The following is a 10819-nucleotide window of genomic DNA, read 5'->3' as shown; positions in this document are numbered from 1 at the left end:
TTGTGCTCCGGGCAGTGCATAATCAGCTCAAAACTGTATAGTAAAATACACACATTGTCACTAAATCTGGGGTCTTCTGTAATACAGACCACTCTTGTTTCTAATTTTTTTAATAAAAAGTCAGCCACACTAGCTAGATTTGACATGTTAGCCTCAACTGTATCGATAATCATGTGTCTTTATCTGGGGTAGCTGATAAAAGTCAGGTCCCTGAGTTAAGGCCTGGATGTTTTGCACTTTACACTTTGAAGACCCACCATTATATTCCGAGTAGCAAAACCCCCTCCCCAAGATGTGCCACACATACCTGATACCAGGAGTATGCTCTCTCTACAGGATTGATCAGGACAGAGATGATTTTTGCATGTGGTAGAAGTGCCGCTGCTCTTTTAGCAACAACCTCGGTGTCAAAGTAGGTGGCACTCTTCTCGAACATGAAGTCCGTGCTGGCATTGGAAGGGAAGGGGAAAAATTCCATATACCTAAATGGAGAGTAAGAACACAAAGTGTGAGAGGAAATGATGACAGGAAACAAAAAAGTGATGGCTAAAGAAAACATCTGCAGTGAAAGAGGAAAGGGAGAAACAGAGGGGTGAACAGGTACGGGCCTTTCAAAAGTTCAAGCCCGTCCCACTCTTACTTGACACATCTTTAGAATTTAGTCAAGTCTTTCCATTCAATTTGAACAGAAGTAACGTGTCAACATCATTTCCCAAAAAAAAATGTACGTACTGTACTTAAGATAAAAAACAAAGAGAAGTGAGGACAGCATGGACCCCGTGATCATCAGAGGTGACTGTGTGCAGAAGGTGCAGGCCTATAAATACCTGGGAGTGCAGCTGGATGATAAATTGGACTGGACTGCCAATACTGATGCTTTGTGTAAGAAAGGTCAGAGCCGACTGTACTTCCTTAGAAGACTGGCGTCCTTCAGCATCTGCAATAAAATGCTGCAGATGTTCTATCAGACAGTTGTGGCGAGTGCCCTCTTCTACACGGTGGTGTGCTGGGGAGGCAGCATAAAGAAGAAGGACACCTCACGCCTGGACAAACTGGTGAGGAAGGCAGGCTCTATTGTAGGCATGGAGCTGGACAGTTTGACATCTGTGGTAGAGTGACGGGCGCTGAGCAGGGTCCTGTCAATCATGGAGAATCCACTGCATCCACTAAACAGTATCATCTCTGGACAGAGGAGCAGCTTCAACGACAGACTGCTGTCACCATCCTGCTCCACTGACAGACTGAGGAGATCGTTCCTCCCCCACACTATGCAACTCTTCAATTCCACCTTGTGGGTAAACGTTAACATTATTCAAAGTTATTGTCTGTTATACCTGCATTTTTATCACTCTTTAATTTAATATTGTTCTTTATGTATGCTGCTGCTGGAGTATGTGAATTTCCGCTTGGGATTAATAAAGTATCTATCTATCTATCTAGCTTACAGGATTAATACTAAAATGGAATCCAGTTTTAGATTTAAAAACGGAAATTACAGGATTGTTAGGAATACTCTGTACCAATCCCTCTGACCATGTTACTTGCACAAGCGGCTCACATCAATTACAGAACTGAAACTGAAATAAAATACATACCACAGATAAATCAACTATACTTAACCAAGAAAAGCAGAGACTACAGAACTGCATTTTTATTTTTTTCCAAACATTTCTAAACCAAGTGATACTTTGTATTTCTTAAATGCACAGGATATTAGAATGGTTCCCTTTTTCTTAAAAGGAAACAAAATCAAATGTGCAAGCTATAGCTCAGGTTTAACAAACTACTTTTGGATTTTTTTTGCTTTACCAGGGATTAAAAAAAGATAAAAAGGTGCGAGAAACCTTCTTCTCATTTATCACCAGACTGCCAAAAGCAGCCATTGATCTTCACAGGTTAGCTCATTGTCACAAAATTCTAAGGAAAGTTCAAAACACCACTTGGCACTGTGTCATAGCATCACTCCGGAAGTTCAGAGCCACAATGATTAACTTACCAGGAAGAGGACCCACGTGCACCTTCTCACCACACAAAAGTCAGTGGAGCAGGCAAAAAAACAGCAGCAGCAGCGTGGGTCTCTCAGCTGGAGAGCTGCAAGGTCTTCTTTAATCGTACACTGACAAGGCACAGCGATTTCACAATACATTCGCATCAACAAGCCATGGGATAAGGTTGTAAAAAGAGGGCCTTACTGATCAGAAAAACAATTTGTCAAACCCCATAGGGTCATATTCAAATGAGAACAAAACTGGAATATTTAGCCATTCAGACCATCAATATGTGGCTAACATTACCCCCACTCCAATTTCATGGAATTTAGTTTTAAAAAACATATCATTGGTTTCAAGAAATACTAATTATCAATAAACTCAATTTAAATTGAGTGTTCACTCCCATAAATGATATGTCTGGGGATTGTCCTGTGATCTTCATTGTCCCTAATGTACACTTGCACATGTGTTTTGGGATTGCCCTTCTGTGTTCAGTTTTTGGTCTGGAGTGTCTCATTTCTTTACATTCATTCTCTCTGCTAGCATCTCCTTGCTTCCCCACATTTCCCTACATCTAGACTTCATGTATCTGTTATCCAGCAGGGGCGGTTTACATTGGGGACAACTGTTGCAAAACTTGTCCTTGACTCTTGCTGGAAATCTCCTGATTCATTTTCCATTTCTGTCTCAAGTCTTCAGTTTTTTTAATCTGCTCCTTTTGGAATTGTCAGCAGCAAAGATCAATGTGGCCTCTGGCTCTTACATTGATGAATAGACTGCTACAGTACAGCATGTCCCCAGGTCCTGGCCACAACTCCAATCCTTAGATATTCTTCTTCTTAATTGGGTTGGTGCTGTGCTGTTCACTCACTTGCTGATCCTCATGGCTTCCTTTATTCTTCTTCTTAACTTAAATGTAGCAGGGTTGGGTTATGTTATAGGGTGGTGGGGTGGGCAGCAGGCATTGGGTTTTATCTTCTTACCAGTAACAGCACACTGCACGTTATACATTTGACTTGAGCATTCACAGTATTCAGACTCTTTCTCTGTACGTTTAGCATTCATTTCCTCAACGGGTCGCTAGGGTGGAGAAAACAAGAGCTGCTCAGGAAGCAGAAAGCGCATCAACTTCTGAGCAAACGAATGCTAAACGTACAGAAAAAAAAAGGATGAAAACTAGGAATGCCAAGTGCGCCATTACTGGTTTTATTATTATGACTTATATTTTCCTATTAATTAGCTAGATTTTGAATTTCAATAAAAATCTAATCACAAAAATAAAGAAATCCGTGTAACATAAAAGTGACATATGCAAAGAAATAAATGCTAAATCCACTGTGGAAAAATAGTGATGGGTCATTACAATGCTGTGGAGTTGTATTTCTGACACTGCTCTAAGACCCTTGTACTCTACAAAGTGACAGCATATTCTGGACAAACAGTTGGACACCTCCTACAAAAAGCAGCACGGCACTCATCATAAATGAACATCAAGATCAAGTAAGTAATCCAAAATGAACATCTTGCAAACATCAGCACAGCGTACAAGCTTAACCACTAATAGGAAAGCAGTGGTTTGCACATCAAGGGTCTAGAGGACAGATCAAGATAACAAGACCTTATTAAACATTATAGGATGATAATGTGCTACTATCTACCCCAAAGGATGTCAACACAGAGCTAATGAGAAAGCATTTTTTCACAAAAATGATTTTAATAAAGAAAAAAAAAAGTCAGTATGCATATGAAACTTTATTTTAATCAATGTATTTATTCCACTAAAAGCATGTAGAGGAGTGGTGGCATCTGGAAGGCTGCCTGTGCAAATCCTGTTACGGTCAGAAGGGGTCCGTCCCTACCCTGTTGGGTCCTTGAGGATGGCCCTTGACCTGAAAACTGCCCCAAGGTTGTTGAACGATGGCTGACCCTGTGGTCTGACCTCTGAACGTCATGCAAAAAGACAATTTCCCATTGGGGACTAATAAAGTACATCAAATCAAAAAAACTCAAATTTACTTGTATATAAAATATTGCTCACACTCCGTATTGTTAATGTCATAGGACTTTTTTGTTAATGTTTGGCAAGTGTACCTTTAATTCTTTCACTCATTGTGCATGGCAAATTCTACTTGCTTTTCAGGTCACCCTTGAACTGAACCCTCATCAGGTACTCAAAAATAATATTACAGGATTTGCATTTGGAACATTGGAAGCATACAACTGGATACCGGACATGTGAATTATACAACATGAATAACTTAAGATTCTTCTGTCATGGGTGTTTTGATGTTGTTTGCTGTTGTTCAGTGGTGGCCCCCTTTTGAAGCCATTTTGTTACCTCTGAAAAAAAATTCTCACCTATTACTACAGACAACGTGGGGGTAAGTAAGAGTTAAAAAATATATATGTTTTATGTTTGAGTATGGCTGTAAGATGAGTAATTGACCTGTTCTTAACTCAATTTTTCTTGATCGCTTTGTATGGATTGTAATAAAATTAATACAAAAAAAAAAAAATAAGATGAGTAATCAAGTAGAATATATTTTGTATAGTAATCCTAATTAATAACAAAATATAATTAAACTCTGAATAAGATTTTAAATCATATTCTCATTTCTTTATACGTTAATTTTGCCAACACACCCCACAAGACATTGCCAAGCTCACCAGTCAATGCCACGATGGTAGTTTTGCCCGTTGAAAAACTGAATTTCCTCAAATGTTACAGGACTAGGGAAGTTACTCGTGATGGCAGGGTGCAAAGTCAGGAAGAAAAACAGAGCTGTTGTACCTAAAGTTGACACAATAGGAAATAAAATGACAGAGGGTACAAATATAAGAGTTGTCAGGATACAGTTTGGGTTGACAGAGGAAGTCACTGTTTTAATAGGAACACACAGACTAATACGCCCCTCAGTGACAGAAACAAAACAGACAATCTAAATGATAACTTTGTCTACTGGACACAGTCAGACAACAGGATGGTCACAATGGATCAGAAATACATTTCTATCTCAGTTTTAATGAAGTCTGATTTAATAAACATAAGACAAGCAAAACCAGGGGCAACATTACCTGTCTTCTGAGGACCAATCACTAGGAACTTGGGTAACCGGTCGCAGGTCTTCTCCTTTGACCATATATCTTTGTGTCTCTTGTCATTACAGGGATTCTGAAAGTATGAAGGTTTATGAAGGTTTATTAACGTGTCGTGGTACTCTGTGTGATCATGTAGCACGACTGTGCTCCTTAGGTTTAAGATGTACCTGCCACAAAGGATCCCTCTCTTCTGGAAAGATCTGAAAGTACTTTTCAGCTAGCTGTACAGGCGGCAGAGTCTGTAGCCGCAGCTGTGTCCAGCACTGCACAAACTTGACTAAAGATTCAAAAGTATATAAGCCCAGCCTGTCATTACCGTAATTGGATAAATGAGTCATAAATATACTGATCTGCAAGAAAAAAGAAAACACACATAGGATGTAAGTGTCCAGTCAAATACTAAAGATGATGAACCCATCTTACCATACTTCTGCCGCCTCAGTGCTCCACAGTGTAAACTACTGCCCCCCTGACGTTATTCTAAACAAAACCTGGGCATACTACAGTGTTCTTCCTACTCCCACTGAACACACATCACTTACTGGGTTAAGTAGCAGCGTCAAAAACAGTTCTCCTCCTCTGATGCTTCTGTCCAGCTCACGTGAGCCACCAGGATACTCATTGTAGAAGATTGTGTGAGTGAAAAGGCCACAGGTCTGTCTTGGCAACACCTAAGGCATAACAGAAAGACAATGAGCCAAAGTCCCTCTCAAAATTAAATAAACCCTGCGCTGCCACTGCTATACTGACCTTGATGCCATTGTGAATGAAGCCTTTGCGGTAGCGAGCTGGACGCAGGTGTGGGTACTCTTCAGTGCTTGTCACTTTGATCCCCCACACGGACTTCCAGGCTTCATATAGTTGGCTGTGAATTGGGTATACTCCAGAGTGGTGGGGTGCCACTGCATAACCCATGTCTGTTGGAATGCCATGCTCCTAAAAACATCACAGATATTAATCCTTATTCTTAAATATAAAAACATTAAATGGCCTAGGCCCTTCTTACTAGAAAGAAATTATCAATGCATACATACCAATGTGTACATTTTGATCACAAGATGTGGGCCTTTAAAAGCTTTGAAGGATAAATAAAATAATGCAAGTGAAAGGGAGCTCTAACTGCACTGAGCTTTTAGATCTAGGCTGAAGACTCTCCACATTAGTCAAGCAAACCCTGACTAGAGCTGCTGATTAGCAGAACATGCAGATATTTGTCAGTTAATTATTCTTGACCTGTTACTAACCCTCAACTACTCTGTTTCTCTTTTGAATGTTCTACTGTGGCACATAATGCCACTGTTACTATGCCAAGCTGCTATTCCTACACATGGGAAGCAACACCAGAAACTGGGAGAGACTTGGGATCAATGACCTACTGATTTAATCTTCATTTTACACTGCCCAGCATATACTTATGATTCTGTAAAATGCTAAGGATGGGCTGGGCCAGATGTTTAATTTCTTCAAAAATGCCAGTGACTGGAGTTTCTATTTTTTTTTCTCCTCTGTTGTGAGCTGGCCTTGTCCCATATTTCACTTATAATGGCCTTTATTGTGTTAGGATTTGTTTAGTTTAAATGAAACTGAAAAAAATATTGAATTAGCATAAGCTGCCTTTACTTTGGGGTGTTCATAAGAAATTCAACAATTAATTTCATGAGGTAGAAGTACATAATAAACAAGAATAGATATGTCACATTTGTGAAATAGTAAAAATATGTGCTTCAGTTTAAATGTTTAAAGTCTAAATATTCTTAATTATAACAGAAATGTGTCGTTTTTTCTCCTTTGACAGATGCCTAGAGAGGGTTAGATCCCTAGTAAAGGATCAGAAATAACATGATATTTGCAATTGCTGACCTTGAAATAGTATAAAATGATACCCTATACGCTTAAGTTTGAAACTAGTCATTTTAACCCTCAGGGAGCATCTCTCAGAGGACTAGGACCACCAGTAAAGAACCGAGTATCAAAAATATTATCATGTTCTTGATCAGCAACCTTCTAATACCATAAAACAGCACTCCACATGCCTGTATTACTGATCCCCATTTTTTTCAATTTGTTTTTGAGAGCAAGTTATTTTGACTCATCATATCCCATTAGGGGGTGAACCCATGGGGTCGGTTGATGTTGTATACTCGGCTTCAAGTCACTCTGGTCATTTTTGCTGAAGGAATCCTTTGGTTTAATCTTTATCATTAGGTTGGTCTAAAAATTAGAATTGTCAGGTCTAGATGGCCAAAAAAGGTGGAACCTAAACAAGTTTGACAAATACTGTATATATGTTTGACATATGTGAGGGGAAGTTATGGGGGACTTGGAAGATTGAATCGGGTTTCCTTTGGAGTTTGTTCTTGTCAACAACAGAGAAAATGGTGCTTCAAAACTACCCTTTACTTTTCTTCGTTCTCCGAGGCCACATAAGAGGAGCCTCCTATTCGCACTATTCGGCTTGTTCATACACACAAACATACTAATATGTATATATACTAGCTGTGTAAGCCCATGCTGTAAAAAGCACAGGGTCCTAGGAACTACTGATATCATCAGAAAAAAAATTGAAATGTAGAGATGTCAGGTCATTGAAAAGAACTACTCTGGGCATCTCTCTCCTAGGAAGTTTCGTTTTGCCAACGTGCTCGTCTTGCTTGTGTATTAGTGGTGGGAGGAAAAGTAAAAGGGATACCGTTTTACAGATGAACTCGCCTCGCTTCTGTATTAGCGGGGAAGCGAGTGACTCTTTTTTCTGAGGTTTCATTTTGCCGACGTGCTGGCCTCGCTTTTGTATCCTCAGAGGTGGAGCCCTTAGCCCGACTCCACCTCTCACTTCCGAGACAGACAGACACACTTCCACGCGTAGACTCAAGATATGATAGATAGATAGATAGATAGATAGATAGATAGATAGATAGATAGATAGATAGATAGATAGATAGAGCTAAGATCACCAAGATCTAACACATATATTAGAATCAAACAGCAGATGGTATCTGTTGGAGTTCCCATCATGCTTAGAAATGACTGAGCATGAAGTGATTGAAAACTATTTACTTCTGGTATGGAAATTACAGAAATGCTGGTACTGTACCATTTTAAAAAATCTTTTTCTTGTACTTTTTCAGTATGCTAGAGGGTCAAAAATAAATAATAGAGGGCATGACTAGATGTCATGAACGAGTCAAAAGTTATATGGTATATGCCATTTTTTTTGTACTAGAGAGTCAGGAGGTCCCAGACAAAAGCATTTTTAATAATCTTACGAACACAATTGCTCTGTATGTTTAATGGAGTAACGTGATCATAAAATATAGTATTGTAAATTTTCTGATGCTGTGTCCTAGTTGCAAATCTGAGGCTGTTCTCAGTGCACAGAACATTACAAAAATAATTTAAACTGAACGGAAACTGAATAGAATCTTCTAATATCTTCCAAACCATCTCTGCTGCAGTTACCTAATATTCATTACCTTGCATAGTGAATTTTTGCTAGGGAAATGCCAGAGAAGTTGTCTAATGTACACTTTAAGTGCCTTATCTAATATCTGTCAATCATGTATTTTAATATGAATGAGGTGTTTTGGTTTTTTTTTTTTTGCATGGCAGCAGTCCTGTAATGGGTTTATGACTTGCTTAGGATCTGTTTGCATTTAACTGTGCTAATGGCATCACCAGACCAGTGCCTAAAATACTCACATGTTGTATTTAAATTACACTAAGTGGCATTCATGTCACATTCCAGTATAAAAAGTTAAAGAAAAGAAAAGATAAAAGCTAGATAAAGACAAATTAATGTTAATATCATACTTGAATGCCCCAGAGAAGCATTTTTCTACCTAAGTGATCACATTATTAATACACATCTATCTATTATCATTTTTTAGCATCTAAATTACTCCTTCAGTGCATTATATGGATTCAACATGGCAGACATTTTCAGAGTCAACCTGTGTAGGAGTTAGTATGTACAAGGTGTCTTAAAATTCTGAAAGCAGTGAAATATTGCTGGTGGAAGGAGCTATCATCTATTTAAGCAACATAACTAGTATATAAAAAGACACAATAGTACTTAAGATCTCTTAAAATATAATAATAATAATTCTTTGCATGTATATAGCACTTTCTCACTACTCAAAGCGCTCAGCAATTGCAGGTTAAGGGCCTTGCTCAAGGGCCCAACAGAGCAGAGTGTCTGCTTTTCCATTTTTCTATTGTTGCTTGAACTATTCACCTAAAACCTCCTGCATGGATACGCAATATTCACAATTGTGAGTACTCTGCAGAATTCCAAATGGCACAAGTTATCTTCAACTTAGGGGGAAAAAGGGCAGAGCCTCACCTGGGCAAAGATCATGTTGAGTCTCATTTGCTCAGCCAGAACTGTAACATTATGGAAGAGGTGAGGCTGCATGTGACTCCACATGTGAGGGAACCACCAAAATTCATTCCGGTGTTGTAGCAGCATGTCATCTCCAATATCTTCGTCATCCGTTCCTAAGGAGCACAGAACAGGAGCCATGAAAAAAAAACTGGACAGAGGTCAGTCACAGGCATAACAGAACAGCAAGAAACACCTTTAATCAAAAAGAGAGGGATGAGAATAAGCAGGGAACTAAATAAAAATGAGAGAGGGGGAAAACATGAGTGAAGAAAAACAAAAAGAGGTGTAGCATACCAAGACAATGCCACAAAAAAAAGCAGAGATGACATTAAGTCTGATCAGAAAGATGGACATACTAAGGATCTAGCAGAACGTTTCATACAATTTTATAAAAAAGAGGACTGAAGAATTCTGATATAGAGAAATTTAGGGTAGGGTTAAAAACAGATGAGAAATAATAACACCAGAAAGGACATTAGGCAGAGTGATCCGAGTGTTCATCAAGAACACAAGGATACAGTTGGAGATTTGTTAAGGGTAAATTACACACAAACGTTAGGAAGTTTTTCTTCACATAGAGAACCACAGACATACGGAATAAGCTACCAAGTAGTGTGGTAGACAGTAGGACATTAAGGACTTTCAAAACTTGACTTGATGTTATTGTATAAGAATTAAGTGGATAGGACTGGCGAGCTTTGTTGGGCTGACTGGCCTGTTCTCATCTACAGTGTTCTAATGTCAGAGCTGGGCACAAAAAGAAACACGCAGAAAAGCCAGATATGAACTATTTGGCAACAGGTGACAGGTAGTAAAAACTTGCTATTATTTCATTTTATGATCACTAAAAGTGGTTTGAAATTCAGATGAGGATACTTTTCCTTACCTGTGTGATAAAACTTGCCAGAAAAGCCAAGGTTGAAAGTAAAATTAGGGACCAGATTCCGTAACTTATTTTGTGCATTAAGAAGAGACTGAAAAAGAAAAAAAAAAGTTATTTCTTAAAAAACTTGTACTTAATAAACGCTGAAAAATTATGAGAAGAACAAAACCAGTTTCTATGACGCTATGCTGCATATACTGTATAATTCTAGGTTATAAAGCAGAAACCACAAGATGGTGGACTTGTCACAACCATATTCTGAGAGCACATTAACAAAAGTGCAAAGCAAGAAGAAATGATTTTAAAGGCTACAGGAGATGGTGGCCAGCACAAGTGGTGCAATAATGGCTCTAGCAAAACAGATTGTATGTGCTTTTATATTTGTGTAAGGGTGCTGTCATCATCATCTTCTTTCGGCTGCTCCCATTAGGGGTTGCCACAGCTGATCATCTTCTTCCATATCTT

At 38.8% G+C, this 10819-nt stretch overlaps 1 protein-coding gene across 1 annotated transcript; it reads right to left on the bottom strand.

Annotated features, from left to right (window-relative positions):
* Window positions 1-244: 244 nt before the first annotated feature.
* On the bottom strand, window positions 245-10471 carry LOC120519569 (bifunctional heparan sulfate N-deacetylase/N-sulfotransferase 2-like; the record flags this gene model as incomplete). The annotated part of the gene is made up of 8 exons (XM_039742517.1): window positions 245-482; window positions 4659-4782; window positions 5067-5163; window positions 5258-5440; window positions 5633-5761; window positions 5841-6026; window positions 9430-9584; window positions 10358-10471. Coding segments are annotated over 8 exons (1211 nt in total), but the record flags the coding sequence as incomplete, so codon positions are not given.
* Between the last annotated feature and the right edge of the window lie 348 nt (window positions 10472-10819).

Source organism: Polypterus senegalus, unplaced genomic scaffold, assembly GCF_016835505.1.
Source record: "Polypterus senegalus isolate Bchr_013 unplaced genomic scaffold, ASM1683550v1 scaffold_2761, whole genome shotgun sequence".
NCBI classification, from domain to species: domain Eukaryota; kingdom Metazoa; phylum Chordata; class Cladistia; order Polypteriformes; family Polypteridae; genus Polypterus; species Polypterus senegalus.
Note: the sequence above shows the minus strand (reverse complement) of the source record. Positions and strands in the feature narration are given on the sequence as shown.